The 21051-nt window shown below is 40.8% G+C and overlaps 1 protein-coding gene across 1 annotated transcript in view; it reads left to right on the forward strand.

The window, feature by feature from the left end:
• Positions 1–21051, forward strand: part of DNAI1 (dynein axonemal intermediate chain 1) — a 149329-nt gene that overhangs the window by 8777 nt on the left and 119501 nt on the right. Inside the window, exons 2-8 of the mRNA XM_034072653.1 lie at positions 3856–3954; positions 4869–4949; positions 6500–6626; positions 7970–8049; positions 10280–10438; positions 12703–12762; positions 15114–15251. Coding sequence (XP_033928544.1) covers positions 3856–3954; positions 4869–4949; positions 6500–6626; positions 7970–8049; positions 10280–10438; positions 12703–12762; positions 15114–15251 — 744 coding nt within the window. The remainder of the gene's footprint in view (positions 1–3855; positions 3955–4868; positions 4950–6499; positions 6627–7969; positions 8050–10279; positions 10439–12702; positions 12763–15113; positions 15252–21051) is intronic.

Raw genomic sequence — 21051 nt, forward strand, 5'->3', positions numbered from 1 at the left:
TAGGCTTTGTTTCATGTTTAAAATCAAGAGTTTGATTTTGATTTGGATCTGAATAAAACTCTGCTCTGAAAATCTGTTGCTTAAATTGTGTTGCTTAAATCACCTCTAATTCACATGTAGCATGCTCTCTGTAGGATAGGATGTGCTATTGCCTGTTGCCAAGCAGTCACACTGGGGACACAGGACAATTGTGTAATCCAGTAGTGTCAGCAGTGGTTGTGATGTGGGGGCTTTTAGGCTCTCTGATCTGCTCTGCTACAAGCCCACTGCAGGATTATGAAGGAAATGTCGTAACTCTTTATTTTCTTCACTTGAATCATAACCATTTGTATTTCAAAGAAATGCATGTTTTCTAAGCATATAAATGTATTGGTCTGTTTATTTTTCATATTTTTTAATATGTATCTTCCAGAATAAAAGTAAATGCAGTTTTAGGTGGCTTAGGTGGTACAAAGAGAAGTAGTACTGAAAGACACAGCCTCACATCTCTGCTACTCTTTCTTCTTCTCTGAAAATTTTTCTTTTCTGAATTCTTATTGTCATGTCTTAACAAGTAAAGGGACTTTAGAAAAAAGGCTTGGGGATCCTGGGTCGAAGTCATTATAGCTGCTTAATTGTTTAATGCGTAGGAAGCAGATGGTAGAAATGAATATTTAATTTTCCTAATGAAGGGGAACTATGAGAGGCATCTAGGAATCTCTGTAGAGACTGTGCTCCTTAAGGTGTTCATAAGAGCTATGGAGAAGGGGATGAAAAATGGATAATATGATAAAGCTGGGATTGTGAGTAGAATAACTAGGAAAACCAGATGAAAACAGCAAGTGGCAGACTTGAAAAACAAGCAGGGGTTCTTTGCATTTGCATGTAGTTGTACCATGGGAATCTTTGCTGTGGAAGCTGTGCATGCTAACAATGTGCATGGATTCCAAAAGGACTGAATAAATTTGTGGAGAAAAAGGTTCACTGGTATGAAATAAAAAAGACAACATTTCTGTTTTAAGTCCCCGTGGCAAGCTGAGAGGGTATCCTGGAGAAAGTTCCATAGATATCTGCTTTGAATACTGCTAGAAGGAGACACTTGGCTAGTTTGACTTTTGATCTGAGCTGAGAAGCAGTCTAACATTCTTCTAAAGAAAATCAATAAACCCTTGGGAGCTTGCTCTTCCACACCTTCATTTTCATTCCCTCTTGTCTAGTTTCCTTTCTTTCCTGTCACAAACACAAACACTTTTTCCAAGTGCCTACTTTGGTTTTCCTATCCATCCCAGCCAGTGTTTTTCTGGGATCCATCCTAAAACCCGTTCTTGCCCAGGTTTTGAATACTGTCTCCTTTGTTTGATTTACCAGCTCTCCCTCCCTCTGCCATCTGTCTGTCCCACAGTGTCTTCTCAAAAGGATCCTCTTCATTTCCTCTCTCACCTTCTGTGAAGTTTTCATAAAGCTTTGTCACTGGTGCCCTTCTGTTATTCCTTAAACTCTATCAGGCTCCCTATAAACAACTATTTCATTGTTTTCCTTAAAGCCTGTTGTAGATGTTTTTCTGTGCTTGGAGAAGTTGACAGTGGTTAACTTTGCAGCTGCTCATCAGTGTTATCCATGGGTTTTCAGCTCTTTTGTGCTAAAAGGTGTGGATCTGCTGTCTCCAATCTCACTGTGACATGCAGGCCTTTGGAGAAGAGCAGCTTTTCTGTGTGTTTGAGCAAGGCACTAGAACCCTCTGCGTGTGACATTTAGGGGTATCACAGACAGACAGTAACAAGGAGAGAGCCTAGTGTTTCTTCACCCTGAAAACTGCTGTCTTGTATTGTTAAAGTGACAGATTTTCAATTAAATTATTCATAGACAAAATACTGGAATGTTCTGCTTTTGAAACGTATCATTGGAGCAAACATCATTAAACACATTAAACTTTTATTCTGCTTTGGTTAAATTAGATAAAAAGGCGCTTCAAAGGTTTGCATTTGGTATGTTGTCGCTTCAGGGCCAAGGTCGACCTTCAGGAGGAAGGGCAGGACCACCAAGAGTTTTGAGAGCGGCACCTAAAAAACGGGTAAGAACTGCAAATCCACAAGTCTCAAAAAGTGTTTTTTCATTCTTTACTATGAGATAAAAGCTTGATGCAGTCTGAACAATGGCCTGTTTTATGGAATTGGTAACATTCCAATTGATTTAGCAGTAAGGTTGGGAAGCTCTAGATTTCCACTGAGAAGGGAATTACACTAGCACTTCAGGATAAAAGTGGCAGCTAAAACAAAGGTGCAATGTAGGTAATTTGCAATATGAAAAGATTAAAATAGAATGTATGGGGTGTAAATTCCAAAATATCAGCTGGAGACTGTGAAAAAACTGACTGCTTGATTTAGAAAAATCAAAATCTATCCCATATTCGCTTAATTAACATAGAAATACAAACATTAAAAAAACACAAAGTATTATTTTTTTTACTGTAATTCTTACTATAATGTTTTTATTGTTGGGCAAATAAATGCTTAGAATAGCTGTATTTAATCTACCTTCCCCTTACTTTGCTGTCTTGCCATGGATGGAAGAACCACAGTTTACGTGTCTTTAAACAGACATAGTAATAAACAGCTTTTCACTTTCTTAGAACAAATCTCAGTCCTGTTAAATGTTCCTCTTTTGACCCTTTTCATTTACTTTTAAATGAAAATTTACTTTTAAATGAAAATCATAAATAAAAACATTAAACCCACAACACTTTATGTGATTCACTGGGGAAAACAGCCACTGATCTTGTTGGCATTGAATTGTGAATGATAAATGTCCTACAAGCAGGTGGGGAGCATTAAATCACAAACAACTGTTCTGCCGTCATAATCTCTCGTGTATTAGAGCGCATGACCTTCCTTACAGCTTGCCTCATTTCAGCTCCCTTAGGGAAGAAAAAGGCTGCAGTCTGTGACTTTCCCTGGATGCCTGGCATATGCAGAATTCTCTCAGCCACTGCATGGTTTTACACACCATTGTGCTATTTACCTTTGTGGCACTCTGCAGATAGCAAAGCTTCACTGGGTTCAGTCTGTACTTGAAAACAGCTTTCATTTATACCCTGGACTCACTGCTAGCTCTATAATGCTTAGCAGACCTGAGAGAACTGTATTTAAAAGAATGATTGATTTATTTTAAATCAACCCATTACACATTTCTAACTGAGGGATAAATTTTGCCTGGAGCAGTTAAACACTTTAATCAGCAACTTTGTGTTCTGGCAGTTTATCTGTAATGACAATTAATTGAAATTCATCCCTTCAGTGATTCATTCTCCTGTTAATGATATCATACCATGACATCAACCCAACCTCAGCCTAAGGAGAGCAGCTCTCTGTGTTGGGAGCATGCAGACCTGCTGGCCTTCATGAGAAACTGGTTAACATTCCTCCAGGATCTGCATACCTGCAGCTTTGTATCTCAAACTAATTTCTAAGTGTAGCTTATAGAATAGCACTTCAGAAGTAATTGCAGGTCCTTGGCTTGTGCTCTTGAGTAGTCCTAAGGTACAACCCATTTGGGTGTATATGGTCAAAAGAAACAAAATTGCCAACTTGTAAATCAAAATTGAAGTACAGTTACTTCAAACTACAGTTTTGTTATTGGAGTTATTCCAGTTTTGTTACAGCCCAGGAATTATCTACAAACAGCAGCTCCTCGTTGCTGAACTCTTGCTGTCAAATGTAGCCATTCAACAATCTTCAGATTTGGGCCTGCCATTTGGGGTTATCTGCTCTGCTCAGCGTACAGATGAGTTGGGGGGATGCTGTTTTTATCTCCTTGCTCCATGCCTCGAGAAGTGCTGCTCTGGGAGGTGTACTAATGGATTTGTCATTCCTCTGCTAGGATGATGATGTCTCCACTGAAGCAGGAGATGTGGCAGATGCAGGGGCAGGAGGAAAGGCTCTAGTCAAACCCCCAGATCAACTGGAGCTGACTGAGGCTGTGAGTAAAACAGTGCCTGTTGCTGTCATGAGATGTGTACAAAATTCCATAAGATGAAGCCTACCTCTTATCCATTTTTCTGGAGGGATTCCTGCAAGATGAAAACTCCAGTACTTGCTGAAGTACAGTGTCTGCTGCATAAACTGAAATGTCTTTCAGCAGGAAAACAGAGAATGTGCTTTGAATCACAGTTCTGGCCTTAAGGCAATGTAACTGCGTGGAGTTAATCCAAGAGGGGAATGGGGCAAAGGCATCACTTAGACAAGGAGGACCCCAGACTCAACCTTTTAGCTTTTCAGGTGTCTGTGTGTGATATACAGTCCTACAGTTTTATGCCCTTTTTTGCCAGCTTGGTTCAATGCTATTGCTGTCAGTCACCATTTCAGCTGCAGTTGGCTCTCTCTTCCACTGCCATGTAAAACTCTAGTTTGCTCCCTGTCCTCCAAGTAGCTCTCGAAGGGAAGATACACCTCCCCCTACTCAAGTAGTGAAAACAGTTAACTGGAGTACTGCATTTTGTCTGCAGTGGTCAATCCTGTGAGCACTGCTACCAATCTTATTGTTTATGCATTTTTGGACAGTGTACACTTCAAGACACGGGTGATCTTCCTTGCCCTGTAGAATGCAGCTAGCATTTTTTAAGTGCTAACATAGCTCAGAGAAGAATTAACATCAGCTAAAAGATTCAAGAAAGCCCATTGAAATACAATGGTTGGAAGCAGATGACTGTTTCAGATTCCACTCTGAGCTTGCTTTGCCACAAGCGTTGTTCTTGTGGAGGCACCAGCTGTACATGAGGTATCTGTGGGAAATTGAACAGCATAGATCCAAGCCTAAACCTGCTGATTTTTGTATACTGTATGTTGTATTAATAGTGGAGTTTTATTTACAGTAGTATTTTTCCCATTCCAAAGGAGTTAAAAGAGGAAATTACACGCGTCCTGAAAGCTGATAATCCCCATGCTCCCCAGAATATCGTCAGATACAGCTATAAAGTAAGTGTGGCATGACCTGTAAACCACGATGACATTTCTTGCAGTTAACTGGTTTTGTGTTTTCCTCTGATTTATAACTAGGTAAATTTCCTTTTAATGTGGCTTCATCTTATTACAAATTTACTGCCAATGGTTCCTAAAGGGTTTTTGCAGAGGGCAGAAGTCTAAAAGCATTGATGTATTAATTCATAAGTAGGTATAACAATTATTCAACTAGATCTGGAGGTGAACATAATTAGTACAGTTAATCTTGGGTGGTAACTTTCTCCATTCTGTGGTGGTTAGAGGACAAAAGGCAATGCTTTGCTCAGTTTGTAAGACTTCAGTATCCCCATATCAAGATTCAGTTTGAATTACAGGAGAGCTCAGAAATGTGCTTTGTGAAATCACTGACAAGCTCTGTTCCTGGTGAGTAGGAGCAGGCAGGAGAGGATGCAGCAAAGACTGCCAGGAAACATCTGAGAGTCACACCTTCACATTTGTATGTGCAGAGCATATGTTGCAGTACTCTGGAGCAGTCTCTCCAGGTAGCATGAGCAGCCAGGCAGGCTGTGGGAGGGGGTGACTGGAACCATGTCTTCACCTCCCACTCCTCCCTTGCCAGGGTTACACCCCCTGAAAGAAAGGACACAGGGACAGCTCCTTCAGCTTTGGCACTAGATTGTTCACAACCTTGGGTAGGGAACACAGTCAGTTGGAATATTCCAGAGCCTGTCTTACCTCTGCTATGGTAACTAGTTTGACCAACCACTACATGAGATCACCAGGGGAGGGAAATCAGTCTGTGGAAACAAATAAGGTCACTTTGTCTTCTATTTGGAGTTGATGTTTTCCATATTCATGGGATAGAAACAGGTGATGGATGATCTGTAACTTCTAATCCTCCACAGTGGCTAGAGTGGGTTCAATGCTATTCTTGATGCTATGCTGTGATTGGTACAGAAAACAGTCATACTTTTAAGAAGAAGCTGTTGAAGCATCTGTGGTCTGCAGTGGCTTCTGATCACTTTTAGCTGCAGCTCAAAATCTTAATACATGGTTTGAGACCAGGTACTTGCCTTTACTGTACAATGGTCCATAAGCAACTGCCAGTCAAGCTAGCATCAAATAACTGAATTAGTACAGTGCTTGTAACCTGGGCACAGTGCTAAAAGCCTGTACTATCCCCAGGTCAGAGCTGCTTTCTACATATGGTGATGCTTTTGTGTAGGTGCAATAACATGTTCTGGGATCTCAGGGCAAAAGGACATGAGAGTCTCCTAGGGAGTGCCGTGTGTAGTAGAGGTCAATTAGAACTACATTTAAACTCACTTGCTGTTACAGTGCTGCGGAACTAGAGGTCTCACATTGTTACTTCTTTTTGTTGTATTTTTAATTTATGGCTCTCAAGTGTCGAGAGGTATAGGAAGAAATTCAGTGTAAATATGCAAATAACAAACGTATGTTTATCAGTATGGATCTTCTTAGCCTTAGCAATTTAGTCTACACAGTATTTCTGTTTCTAAAATACTTTTTCTCCACTAATTTTTGTGTTTTTTTCTTCTTGGTAGGAGCGAGCATACAAACAAATAAGCCATGTGAATCAAATGGCCATTCACTTCTCTTATAATGGAAACCTGATACCCAAAGATTCAGATGAGGGCAGGCGACAGAGTATGAAATCAACCACTGGAGCAGGTAGATTTATTATCTGAACCCACAATAATCTTCAACTGGGTACTGTTGCCATGAGGGAATGATCATGCTTCATCACCGTGGAACTGAACAGCTACTATTTTGGCTTTCATCCTTCTTGGGAAACAAAACTAGAAAAAACAATCAGCCAGATGTTTGCTGCTATGTAGAAAATGGTGCATGCTTTCTGAGCCATGTAAGCACTAACACTAAAATTTTCAGAGCTATTTAGCATCTTTTAAACATCTTCCACTACCCTTAGTTGAATATAAATGTCTAAACTCCCTAGCCTGATTTGAAGGTTTCAGACTTGATTTAAAGTATCAAAGCAGAAATGTTTGGAGGCTGGGTGATCGTACAGGAAACTGTGATACACTTCACCAATATTCACACTTTAACCAGAACATCTCTTTCTAGACAATGGGGGATACAAGATATTGGGCTAGTTAGATCTTTGATCTGGTCTATTATCACCATTCTGAGGTTTTCAGTCCAAAGACACCTTAATCAGAGGCTGAAAAACTCTGTTAGTAAAGAGTTTTAGGTTTGAATTTTCAGCATGGAAAGATGTACTGCATAGCAATTTTCTTGTATTTCTGTTCTTTGCAAAAGGAGAAGTTGTGTCACAAAGAGTGTACTTTCAAGGTGGTAACTGTCAGGTGCAATGATAACACAGGATAAGCTCCTGGGAAAAGTTGTTACTTGCAGCTTCTGAGGGTCAGAACCCCTTTTATTTTACACTCAACAAAATGTGCATGATGATTTGAAGTAGGACAAAATGCTGTAGGGGATCTTCAATGGCACGAAAGCATGGATTGCTGTTGTTGGCAATGTTTTTTGTAAATTCATAACTATCTAGTTTAAAGCAGCTTGGTGCTAGCACAACTACACAATCAAGACTGTGATTGGAATGTTGACATCCACCATTCTCTAACAAGACTAGTGTATTCATATTTATCCATATAAACAAGAACAAAATATGCTGTAACTCTTGCATGCCTTGAAGGCATTCTTCATGCTTATATAAAATTCCAACCACTTTCGAGGGCAGAGAGAGGTCCAGAACTAGTTGGATACCCAGAGACAAAACTATTCAGGTCAGAACTGGATTTAAGGTTTGATTTGAGTTTAAATCAGATTTTTTATTTCAGTACAGCCAGAATGATTGAGGTTTGTTCTAGTAATAACATTGTCTCTCTCTATGGCTTCAAGCAAAAAATCAGCTTCCAAATTAGGAATTGGTTACTGTGTTGTCTAATGAGAAAAGGAAGACAGAAAGATCTGTGGAGTATGGGATAATACATCCTATTATCCTGAACTTACTCACTTATCCTTTTTATCATCAGAAAAGGCTCCTGCTGAGACTTCTGCAGAAACATCTGAAGAAACACAGGGTAAAGATGAAGAAAGCACAGGAGATACTCAGGTAATTCTCCATACTCACCTGAGAGCTGTTCATTTTATTTTTAATATCAGATTTGACATCCCTTTCTTATAAAATGGGCTTGCTGAGATGCTTCTGTGGTTGATTCTGCTATGCCTGATGTCACTGCTGTAGGTGAGATCCTTCAGGTTCTAGTGAACAACTAGGATCCTGCTGCCATTTTTCAGTATGCAGAAGCTATGTAGGGGGATGAGGTCTCTCACACTAGCTCTGCCTTTATGCAGATATTATATCAAGATAGAGTGTAATTTGAGGGGATCTGGAATCTTCCTGTAAAGGATGTCCATTCCTGAAAGAGAAATTGGTGAAAAAGAATGTGGAGGGGTGAAAGCAGCAAGCATAACTCCATAGAATCATAGAATCACAAAATAGGGTTAGAAAGAACCTTAAGATCATCTAGTTCCAGCCCCCTGCTATGAGATAGCCTTGAGGACAAAATATGAAGCAGTCAGAATAACTAAAACAAACCAAACAAAAAACCTCAACCTGCCACAAGATGTGCAGAGTCTCTTACACTGTTCGTATGGAATAACTAGTGTTAGAATTTTCTGAAGGGTCACAATTTGTTCTGCACTTATTTCACAGAATCATAGACTAGTTAGGGTTGGAGAGGACCTTCATATCATCCAGTTCTAACCCCCCCTGCCATGGGCAGGGACACCTCACACTAAACCATATCACCCAAGGCTCTGCCCAACCTAGCCTTGAACACTGCCAGGGATGGAGCATTCACAACTTCCTTGGGTAACCCATTCCAGTGCCTCACCACCCTTACAGTAAAGAATTTCTTCCTTATATCCAATCTAAATTTCGCCTGTTTAAGTTTGAACCTGTTAGCCCTTGTCCTGTCACTACAGTCCCTAATGAATAGTCCCTCCCCAGCATCCCTGTAGGCCCCCTTCAGATACTGGAAGGCTGCTATGAGGTCTCCACGCAGCCTTCTCTTCTCCAGGCTGAACAGCCCCAACTTTCTCAGCCTGTCTTCATATGGGAGGTGCTTCAGTCCTCTGATCATCCTCGTGGCCTCCTCTGGACTTGTTCCAACAGTTGCATGTCTTTTTCATGTTGAGAACACCAGAACTGCACACAATACTCCAAGTGAGGTCTCACGAGAGCAGAGTAGAGGGGCAGGATCACCTCCTTTGACCTGCTGGTCATGCTCCTTTTGATGCAGCCCAGGATACAGTTGCTTTCTGGCCTGCAAGCACACAGTGAAGCTGGCTTATGGTCATTTTCTCATTGACCAACACCCCCAAGTCCTTCTCTGCAGGGCTGCTCTGAATCTCTTCTCTGCCCAATCTGTAGCTGTGCCTGGGATTGCTCCTACCCAGGTGTAGGACCTTGCACTTGGCATGGTTAAGCTTCATGAGGTTGGCATCAGCCCATCTCACAAGCTTGTCAAGGTCCCTCTGGATGGCATTCCTTCCCTCCAGTGTATCAACTGAACCACACAGCTTGGTGTCATCGGCAAACTTGCTGAGGGCACACTCAATCCCACTGTCTATGTCACTGACAATGATGTTGAACAAGACCGGTCCCAACACTGATCCCTGAGGGACACCACTCGTTACTGGTGTCCAGCTGGACACTGAGCCATTGACCCCGACTCTTTGCGTGCGGCCATCCAGCCAGTTTTTTATCTACTGAGTGGTCCACCTATGCAATTGATGTCTCTCCAATTTAGAGACAAGGATGTTGTGTGGGACAGTGTCGAAAATTTAAACGTGAGTTAACATGAATTAAGCAATGTATTGATTTAAAGGCAGTTGGCTGATAAGGAAAAGAGTAATCTGTGAGAAGTTTGTTCTTATCCACTCAGTGTCAGGCCTTTGAATCAAGTTCAGATTAGTTTCAGATAAAGCTCACTGTCTAGCAAGTAAATTAAATCACAGTAGTGGGATTTCAGCACAGTCTCCTGATCCCTAAATCCATTTTAGGAAAGGCAGTCATGATGTATTATCTTACTCATGTCAGGCTTTGTTTTAAGTAGCTTCAGTTCCTGGTTTTCCATATTCCTGTTTAGATACCATTCCAGAACCTCATTGCTCTAATTGCTGGAAGTCTTCTGATTTCCATCTTAGATAATGAATCTTCAGTTACAATCTGACTCACTAGGCAGAAGAACTGGAGCAGTCTGAGGAGAAGGGCTTCTGAAGAAGGAAAGAGATGTCAGGTTCTTTCAGGGTGGAGTCATTGCTCTATTTTGTTGCAGGCTGCAGGAGAGGAAACGGCAGAGGAGTCAGGAGCAGCAGAAGTAGCTGAGACAGCGGAGGATGAAGAGGTTCCTCCCCCCAAAAAGCCAGAGAAGAAGCTTGCAAACCAGTTCAACTTCACCGAGAGAGCTTCAAGGACACTCAACAACCCTTTGCGGGTATGCTGCTATTTCCTTGAGTGACTTGAGTGATCTTTGCTTTGGGATCATCTGTGTTTGTTTCATATCCTGTGATCTCTGTAGCTAGTATTAGGAGGAAGAAGCAGTGTTTTCCTGTGGTTAAACATTCTGGGTGATGAAAATGATGACAGAAAAGTTCTTGCCTCTTGCACAGCCCAAAGAATTTTTGCTGCTACTGTGAATCCTGAAACTTCTACTTGGATATAATACTTTCCATGTCTATTTTATTATCTGCAAAAGTGTAGAGCAGTAGTTAGGGTAGCTGAGGGGTTGGAATCCATTAATTCAATATCTTTTTGCCAGAGAGTCTTTTATGGCCTCGTACTTCAGTTCTTGCCCATGGAGCAGGTATATAAGTACTCCTGTGTTACAGAATCACAGAGTGGTTAGAGCTGAAAAGGACCTTAAGATTATCCAGTTCCAATACCCCTGCCATGGGCTGGGACATCTTGCACTAAACCATATCACCCAAGGTTTCATCCAACCTGGCCTTGAACATTGCCAGGGATGGAGCATTCACAACTTCCCTGGGCAACCCATTCCAGTGCCTCACCACCCTTACAGTAAAAATTCTTCCTTATATCTAACCTAAACTTCCCCTGTTCAAGTTTGAACCCATTACCGCTTGTCCTGTCATTACAGTCCCTAATGAATAGTCCCTCCCCAGCATCCCTGTAGGCCCCCTTCAGATACTGGAAGGCTGCTATGAGGTCTCCATGCAGCCTTCTCTTCTCCAGGCTGAACAGCCCCAACTTTCTCAGCCTGTCTTCACATGGGAGGTGCTCCTGTCCACTGATCATCCTCGTGGACTCCTCTGGACTTGTTCCAACAGTTCCATGTCCTTTTTATGTTGAGAACACCAGAACTGCACACAGTTGAAAGGATAATGGTATTTATGCTTGTATTAAGCACAGGTACGACACTAACAGACCCACGTAAGTATGACAAGTCTTTACTGCTGTTACATGGAACTTTTTGCTCCCTCTCTATGCATGCACTTTCCGATCAGTACAGATCCTGAACTTTCCCGAAGCTTTTTACTGAGCCTGCAGCCACTCCCATTGAGTGTGTCTTCACCAGGCCTTCTGACTGAGCAATAGTGGTGATGCTGGCCCCTGGTTCTGTGCTCAAAAAGGAGCTTTCTGAATTGGTGCTACAACTTGCAGAGAGAAAGTTCTCCTATTTTCCTTGCTGCCCTGGAATCACAGTATATACAGCTTCCCCAGAGAGCCTGTCCGCCTTCTTGCAGCTATTACACCTCAAGTGAGATGTCTTTACAACTGATGGGCTTGGAGAGATCTAAGAGTAATTTTATTGCTGGAGCTGCTATCTCCTTGAAGACATACCATCTTTGCCCACTAGGAAAGATGGAGGATCTCAGGAGAGTTTGTCCAACAGTGGGGTGCTTACTGCAATGTCTGAGCTAAGATTCTGCAGAACAAAATCCCCTGTGGAGGCCACTGAATTTGTTAGTTCTCTATTCTCACATCTGCATGTTCTCTTCCTATTGGTTTCACTGGGAGAGGCTAGCATGCCACTGTGTGATTCTGCCTTTGAAAACAGAATATAGACCATATAGCTGTGAAGTACCATAGCGTGCTGTACAAGATGTGCAGTTTCCACCTTTGAGACTGCTCCATTTCAGAGGTCAGTGAACTAATATAGGCAGCTTCTTAAAAATATCCTGACACAACTGTTTTTCAAAAGAAAATGCTGCTCAGTGAAATGAAAGTATCAGAAATATATTCATTTATTTCAGAATGTTTGTGTAAGGGTGATAAAAATATGATTTAAGTAACATGAAACTAATTGTTTATAGGTTATTATTCTGTTCAACTCTTTTCCTTTGACTGCTGTACCCAAGTGGGGTTTTAACATGTAGGTCAAAACTTTTCAAATTTGGTAGGATATCATAACTGATATGGTAATCAGTAGCAGATTGTTTCAATCGGTAAAGTGAAAGAAGCCATTTCAACTCCTTCAGAATGAAATACTGAAATTAGTTCTTTTAAGCATGTTGGAAAAAAAATTAAGAGCCTTCTTTTGGTCCACAAGTAAATCTATTTGTAACTGCGTGATCACTTATGATGTTTATACAGTGCTCTAGGAGTCATTTGGATGTTGAATTGATCTTAGATCAATATTACACTAACTACCCCCTATGAGAAGGCTGTTTCCACAGATGTCACTGAAAAGAGTTTTAATGCAAAGATTACACTTCTTTATGCTTATTCTTTATTCAGGAAAAAGCGTGTCAGTCGGAGCCTATGCCTTGTAAAGATTTCTCATCCACTGTTAACCAGGTATATTCTTTCAAAGTTTTTTAGAGTTTATGCATGAAACTGAGATATGAGAAAGCGAAAACTTAATTGCTATGTTTACATTCCTTGCAATGGAATGAAACCCTGTACTGTGGCATTGCTCTTTGGCTTAAATTTGAGAGCAAACTAGTGTGGCCCTCTTTTCTGCCTTAATGGGTGAACTTGCCAAGTGTGTTGGTTTCATTGCTTTTAATTGATCTGCCACTTGCCAGCCACCCTGTCCAGTCTGCTTTAGGAGTCTTAAATGAGTGAAAATGGGGAAACCACAGTGAGAACATGGTTCTTGACTCAGCAAGTTGTGGGCTGCAGCTTGCAGGCACTGCCTCCTCTGGGGCATGGCTCCCTCTGGAGTGGGGACTGTCTTGCTGCTGAAGATCTCCCATCACTGTGTGATGACTGAGCTGGTTATTTACGAGGAGATGTGATCCAGAATTTAATACCTGGTCAGCTGCAGGACACCTCTGTCAGCTGATCCCATAAGAGGCAGGATCAATGGGGACTAAAAATGCATGAAAAAACACCAATGAAATAGCACTTAGGACACGTCTGCATGCTAGCTCCACTTTGAACACTGTGTTTAGAGAGTGGAGAACTCTGAGGACTTCATACAGCTGGGATTTCACACGGGTTCTTTGAAGTTTTAGGAATGTTGTTAAGAATTTGATGTGTACAACACTATGTTTTTTACCTTGTCTAAGTTCAGCTGTATGTGAAAGCAGGTTTCTAAGCCTGAAGCTGAAACTGGTGAGACCTACTGCATAAGGAACATGGAAGGTCCTCACTAAGCCTATTGCAATAGACTTAGCTCTATTTTGTGTAGTGGGAATGTGCCAATTTATTAATAATGAAGAACTATATAATACTTTCTCCATCCCTTAAAAATGTAAAGAAAATTGCATGCTATTTTACACATTAAATATACTATAGCTTTCATTGGAAAGGGAATCCAGCCAATTCTGCTAATTAATTCTCACAGATATTTTCAACATGTATTTGTGTTTGTCACTGTTGCAAATATTGCTTCAAGTAGTGTACACAACTAGTATTGGAAATATTGTTTTGTTACCAGTGTACCATGGGGGAAGGTATAAGGTAATGGAAGCAACTTAAAAAATGCTGTTATGGGAAAGTGATAGGAAGGGGAGCAAAGATGTCTTTGTAACTCAGTCTATTCCTGAACTTGAAATCACAGAGTAACTGGCCTAAGATCTCCTTCCCCTCCAGTTAGTTTCCTTTCATTTTTGATGACCTGAGAATTAGGGAGAACAGAACTATTTAAGACAATTAGGCTGTTGCTGAAGTTAACCTACTGTACCAAACTCAAGCAAACAAACTCATTAATTTGGACCTCACATAAATTCCACATGAAATGTCTGAAAATTAAAAGTTTTCCCATTTTTTTTTTAGTCTCCTGGACTTTTGAGTGGATACAAGATAAAATCTGAACACAAACTCTTTTTTTACCTCAATTCTTTTTCCTTTTGTTCTTCCTTATGCTTACAATTTCTTTTTTCAAAGTTTTCTGTTCTTCTCCTCCTACTCTTATCACATCTTCTTTGTCATTTTCCTGATGTCTGGAACATCTTTAGATGTCATTTTTGCCTGCAAATTTAAAACACAGTGCAGGGTTTTTTTGCTAAAGATTTCTGTTGCCATCTTTTTTTTTTTCCCCAATGCTCTAGTCTGTGTTTTGTGTTTGAATCATACCTGCTTTCCTAAGCTTATGTGTCAGAATTAGATTGCCTTTGTTTTGCCCTGAAAGTGGTGTACCTGTTTCAGATATGGTACTAGCATTTCAATACTGATGAATAATTTTTAAATAGAAAAACTACATTTGGATCTACTGAAGTAAGGTATTTGTGTCATGTGGCATAGCAGAAGATATAAAGCTGCTCAGTTTCCATTTGATCATATGCTGCAGAGTTGGAGTCCAAGATTTCAACTGTGTTAAGCAGCTACGATTTAATTTTCCAGCACCACATGAGAAATGTCATAAAGCGATGTTTAATGCATATTTCCTGTTAAGCTCTGGTAAAGTAACGAAACACAAAGTCCTACAAAAAAGATATGGGGTCAAACCACCAAGAAGGGTGTTCAAGTAATAAATCATCAAGAATGCAATAAGGTGTTCTTAAAAAGTAAGACACACCCCATCAAGCTTTAAAAATCCTGGGCTTCAATCCTTTACTCTTTGTACAACAAGCCAGCTGTCTTCAGCTGATTCCAGTGGCAGTATTATTGTTGTGAGGACACGTATTTTTTGATGGTATAGGATAGCTGTTTTCTGGCATATAATCAGGTCCTGATAAATCCTGCCTCTGTCTGTCTCTCAGTGGGAGATCTATGATGCTTATGTGGAGCACATTCAGAAAATGGAAAAGGAAAAAGAGAAAGAGAAGTCAAAATCTCAGGCAGTAAAGAAAGAAGAGGTAAAGAAGAAGGAAAGGAAGTTTACCTCTCTGGAGTTTCAGGTACATTTCATAATGCTGGAAGTAGGCTGATCAGGGGGGTGGTGGATGCATCCATAATGCAAGACAGGGGAAATATAGCAAGTCATGCTGGCTGTGTAGCTGATTGTCTCAGTTGTCAAGTAACAACACTAAGAAATGAAAAAAAAAATCATTTTCATCAGGAACTGTGTTTCCAAAACAGGATTTCCTGTTTTGCTGTACTTTGTATGGGAATACAAAACAGGGTTAAGCCATAATCTTGTCTTAAAACCTGATTTCCAATTGACATATAGGCCTGGTTTTTTTTGTGCATTATTGTGGTTTTGATAGTGGGTATCTCATTGTTAATTAGCATGTGAGAGGTAAAAGAATGAAATAAGTAGAAGCAATGTATGACTTTGCCAAGGAATTCTAAGTAATGCTGAAGTTTTAGGTACAATCTTCCAATCTGAAAGGCAAAGAAATTTAGGATTCTTTCAAAATGTTAATAAAGCACTGCTATTTTAATGATAATTTTATAGATTTATAATTTATATATTTTATAATTATATGCATATAAATGGTATATAATATATGCTTTATATAAAAGTTAATCATGGTTAATTAAAATCAAAGCCTACATACTTAAATAACAATTCTGAGAGGCTTGACCTAATTTGAAGGGGGATTTTGTGCATGGTTTATTCATTCAGTTGGAAAGTGACAGAAATATCTCTCTCCAGTGTCTGAACTGTTATGCCACAGTCAGTAATTACACAGTATGGTGATACCTCAGTCACAGTGATGTGATCATCCCAAGAGGGGGTCAGCCACTCTGATCCCTATGGAGCAGCAGAGTGAATGTCAAAGACTGCTGATCTGGAGTGGCCTCCATCATAACTCCTGCCAAGCTCCCAGAGGCTGTTTTTGTGGTCTTGCTGTGAGGGTGATACTGACTCCTAATCCAGCATACTCTGTCAGGAGTGCCTGGCAGGGATGCCTCAGTCCATTCTGCTAAAGTGACAATGTCCTCATCTTAAAAGTGTGATCCCAAGCACTGAGAATGCAATATGGCAGTGCTGAAACATGGGAACTGCAAGCTGTCCTGTTCCCACTATGTGGATAATTGAAGAAGAATTGCTGGTAGTGCACCTGGGTCTTGAGCAAGCCAGGGAGTGTTTGGGTGCAAGGTTGGGATGAAGCACCCTGGGGAGTGATTGTTTATAGAATGGAATTTATTGTGACTGAAAACAGTCACTGGGAATGATGTCGTTGCTATTTGGCTTCATGGCTCAGACCCGTATCTGTATTCTGTATGTTATGATGCTTGAGTGAATAAAGGTGAAATAGTTGTGAAAGCAGTCTGTGTGTTTAGCCTCTTTCTTTACAGAGGCCACACTGAAAGATTTTCTTCATGTTCTAGAATGTTTGGAGGGATGGGGGGGTTTCAGGAAGTTTCTGTTAAGTTTTAACACAGTTTGATCTATACAGAAGTGTGGGTTGTTCTTTTCTCTCCAGTCCAAGTTAAATCAGTTCCAAGACAGAGAAATAATTTCTATCATGACTGGAGCAAAATGCACTGAGAGCAGTAATACAGAAATAGGGGAGTAAATTCTTAGTTTGCCCCTGGAATAGGTGTAGATACATCAGCTTAACTGGGACATATCTATGTAATAGAAACTGGCTTCTGAAATCAGCTTTAGCATTTTCATACTATATGGTTAATTCAACAGTAGAAGATATGGATTGTTTAGCGGCCATAGCAGCAGTGTGCCAACAAAAGCCTTATAGTATAAACAGACCAGGAACATGTTTTGTCTATTCTTCTGCGAGGCTTCTTGTGAATTGTGCCACTGGAATTCACAGTCATTTTGATAACTAATAGATCTTTCACCCAAATCTATTGAAGAATTAAACCTGAAGTCAGTGGTACAATTAGATGATGTACACTAAAAGCTGATAATAAAATTAAACAAAAATTCTACCTATGAAAACATATATTAAAAAGCCTTCTTCGTGCTCCATGCTGGAGCAGGGCAATACCCATAGGAAGCTGTGAGCCTGTGGGAAGCCCACGCTGGAGCAGGCTCCTGGCATTACCTATGGCCCCATGGAGAGAGGAGCCCTGGAGCAGGTTTGCTGCTGGACTTGTGACCCCTCAGGGGACCCACACTGGAGTAGTCTGTTCCTGAAGGACTGCATCCCACGAAGTGACCCATGCTGAAGCAGTTTGTGAAGAACTACAGCCTGTGGAAAGAGCCCACATTGGAGAAGTTCATGGAAGACTGTCTCCCATGGGAGGAATCACACGCTGGAGCAGGGGAAGAGTGTGAGGAGGAAGGAGCAGCAGAGACAATCTGTGATGCACTGATCACAGTCCCTATTCCCCTCCCCTTGCACCACTTGGCAGGAGGAGCAGAGAATTTGGGAGTCAAGTTAAGGCTGAGAAGAAAGGAGGGGTTGGGAGAGGTGTTTTTAAGATTTAGTTTTTATTTCTCACTACCCTCCTCTGATTTGATTGGCAATAAATTAATTTCCCCAAGTCAAGTCTGTTTTGCCCATGACAGTAAGTGGTGAGTGATCTCTCCTTGTCCTTACCTCAACCCACAGGCTTTCATTGTGTTTTATCTCCCTTGTTCAGCCGACATGGGGAGTGACAGAGCAGCTTTGCTGTGCACCTGATGTCCCTCGAAGATCAACCCATCATGGTCAGTTAAATGGATCTAGAGAAAAGAGGATGTGCTACATCCAGAAACAGTGATATAACATATGAAACTTTTCCTCAGTTTTCAATAAAGGCAACAAACAGAACATGTAGAGCAAAGGAAATCGAAGAGGAATGATACAAGATTTTCTGAGCTGAAAATAATTGGAAGTGGAGAGAACTAGGCAGAAGTGTTGTATCTGCTTGTCCTGTTCTCACTGTTCCTGAGCCATCTGCTTATGGTTCTGATTACAGAGAGGATTCTGGCCTGAGATACTCCTGGTCTGATACAGGTTGACCCTCCTCATGTTGTTATATGAGTGTAGAAATGACAGTATATGAGGTAGAAGCAAAATGCAAAGAGCTTAATGCAATTAAATTGATGCAGGCTAGCTCCTCTCACCCTGAGATGACAAGGCATGAAATCACAACTCTGATAGTAAGGATTTTTAATGAATCTGTCTGAAGAGGGGTGGATCTGTGTAATTGGAGTATAACAAGGATATATTATATGTCAGAGAGGTAGAAATGGTTCCATGAGTCTGATCTTTAACAGTATATGAGGAAATAGAATTAATAGCGAGGGAAAGAATAGAGACTTGGGAGTAAATATGAAATGGAATAAAACAGCACACGTTTGCCAAAGGTAGATTGTGTCCAAAAAACTCGCCTCTTTCTTATTAATAAGAGAAGAATTTGTGGTTTCCTTTAACAAGGGAAGTACAGTAAAAATAATCTGGCTGAAATGCTGTAAGGCTATTTCTATAGTGTCTTTAGGAAATGATCAGATAAGCCAGAAAAGTTATTAGTACAGATTGGGAGGGATCAGTGGAGAGGAGGGCTGCATTTTAGAGTATCAGAGCAATCTCTGATAAGGTGAGGGTTTCTAATTTGAAAAGACAGGGAGAAACGTGAGTGTATTGCTTGGTGAGTTGTGATATGGCTAAGAAAAGACAAGTATATTGCTGGAATATATTGTGTGAGGAATAGCAGAGAAATACTTCTCTTATGTAATGTGGGGTATTTGGAGTAGTACAGGGATATGTGGTTTTGATCACATCTCTGCAAAGATGATAGATTACAAGCCTGCATAGACATGAAAAAGAATACAAAAAATTGTAAGCTTCAATACAGAAGACTAAAAAAACCTTTGCATATTTCTCTGGTAATGCAAATGCAGAGAGGGAATCTGAAGTATCTGAGAGGGAGAAGAATTACTAAGGTGGAGAATAGCATTGACAGAATACAGATGGATGTGAACCATTTAGGAATATGTTACAGCTGAAACTTACTGAGCTGAACAGTCTTTAATCTCACCTGAAGCAGAGCTTGAATGGTTTCTTCAGAAGTCCAGATAAAACTTATATTTATCAGAGAAAATATGCAGTCCTGGTTCAGACTGAGGATATGCCTGACTTGTCTACCTCACTGTAGCATTATCCTATCTGAGGGAGGTATGCCTGGTGAGATAACCCAGCCCACAGGGTCATAATTATAATTTGGGAGCTCTTGGATGGACACAGTTACTTCTGAGATAACAACTGAAATTCAAATGTAATTAACCTTCACATTATTGTTAACCTGTTCCCCATCATTCCTAGGGGGGGATGAGTTGTTACTGATCCCTTTGTCTTCAATCTGCTATTTACAGCGTATCTAAATGAAAAGCAAATGGTGGAAATTAACAGATAAGTACGATCCTGGAAATTAATACCTACCTGACAGGATTCATCCCGGTGGTCCTTACTTAGGATTGGCAGTGAGTTTTTGCAGTGCATGGAGGTGTTGGCTGGGTCACAAGACAACACCCCTGTACCATGCTTTTTCCCTTGCAAGGCAGGAGTTCTAATAGTCACAGTATCTAGGCACAGATGGAACTATATCTAGCTACTGCCATAAAAGATAATAAAACATGCTTTTACAAATATATTAGCAATAATAGGGGGGACATTATTGCTCTCTACAACTACCTGAAAGGAGGTTGTAGTGAGGTGGGGGTCCATCTCTTCTCTCAAGTAACAAGTGATAGGACAGAGAGCATGGCCTGAAGCTGTGCCAGGGGAGGTTTAGGCTGGATATTAGGAATAACTTCTTCACCAGGAGAGTGCTCAGACATTGGAACAGGCTGCCCAAGGCACTGGTGGAGTCACCATCCCTGGAAGTGTTCACAAACCATGTAGGTGAGACCAGTGACATGGGTCAGTGGTGAGCTTAGTGCTGGGAAATGGTTGAACTTGATGATCTTAAAGGTCTTTTCCAACCTAGTTTATTCTACGATTCTATACGTATTGCTAAAGGTATGAGCGGTTATCGCACTGGTTTTAGGGTGGGATTTGTCTACTGGATGTACAGTTTTACACCAGCAGAAGGGTTTTCTTATGCTTTAGTTTACTGGAGTTAGGCATTGGAACTGACCAGCTGCTGAGAGGCAAATGTGAAGCAATTAGTGTTAATGAATAGGAGAGCAAGACCAAGACATTTATTTTCAAAATATTATCCCATTATCCGTCTTACATATGATTCAATTAACATTATTGCTGTTCCAAAAATAATTTATGCACAGAAATAAATGAAACAAATTTGTTAGCTCATGAGCTCTCACTACATTTGGCTAGCTAGATCTTTCAGAAATAAGATAAATTAGGCCTATAGCTTCCACTGAAAATCTATTTTGGTAATGCACAGAATAAATCAAACCTGAGATAGGACAGGATCCAATGAGAAAACAACTTACTCTGATCCAGTGTCATGCCAAAAATGTAGTTATTCGTGTCTGTATTGCTGTCAGCAAAGCTACCTAACAGGAAAGCTGACTTTAAGCTTTTTCAATTCATCTGAGAGTTTCCTGCATTGCAGGAAAAATTCCATTGAATAATACATTGTTCCTGTGTATACAGGTGTGGGGGGGGATGCTGTTTAAAGCCTACTTTCCACTCGTCAAAAAGGAAGACCATCACAGATTCTGAATATCATACAATCCCAGACTGGTTTGAGTGGAAAGGGACCTTAAAGCTCATCCAGCTCCAACCCCTGCCATGGACAGGGACACCTTCCACTGGAGCAGCTTGCTCCAACCCCTGTGTCCAACCTGGCCTTGAACACTGCCAGGGATGAGGCAGCCACAGCTTCTCTGGGCAC

This window comes from Melopsittacus undulatus, chromosome Z (assembly GCF_012275295.1).
Source record: "Melopsittacus undulatus isolate bMelUnd1 chromosome Z, bMelUnd1.mat.Z, whole genome shotgun sequence".
Lineage (NCBI taxonomy): Eukaryota > Metazoa > Chordata > Aves > Psittaciformes > Psittaculidae > Melopsittacus > Melopsittacus undulatus.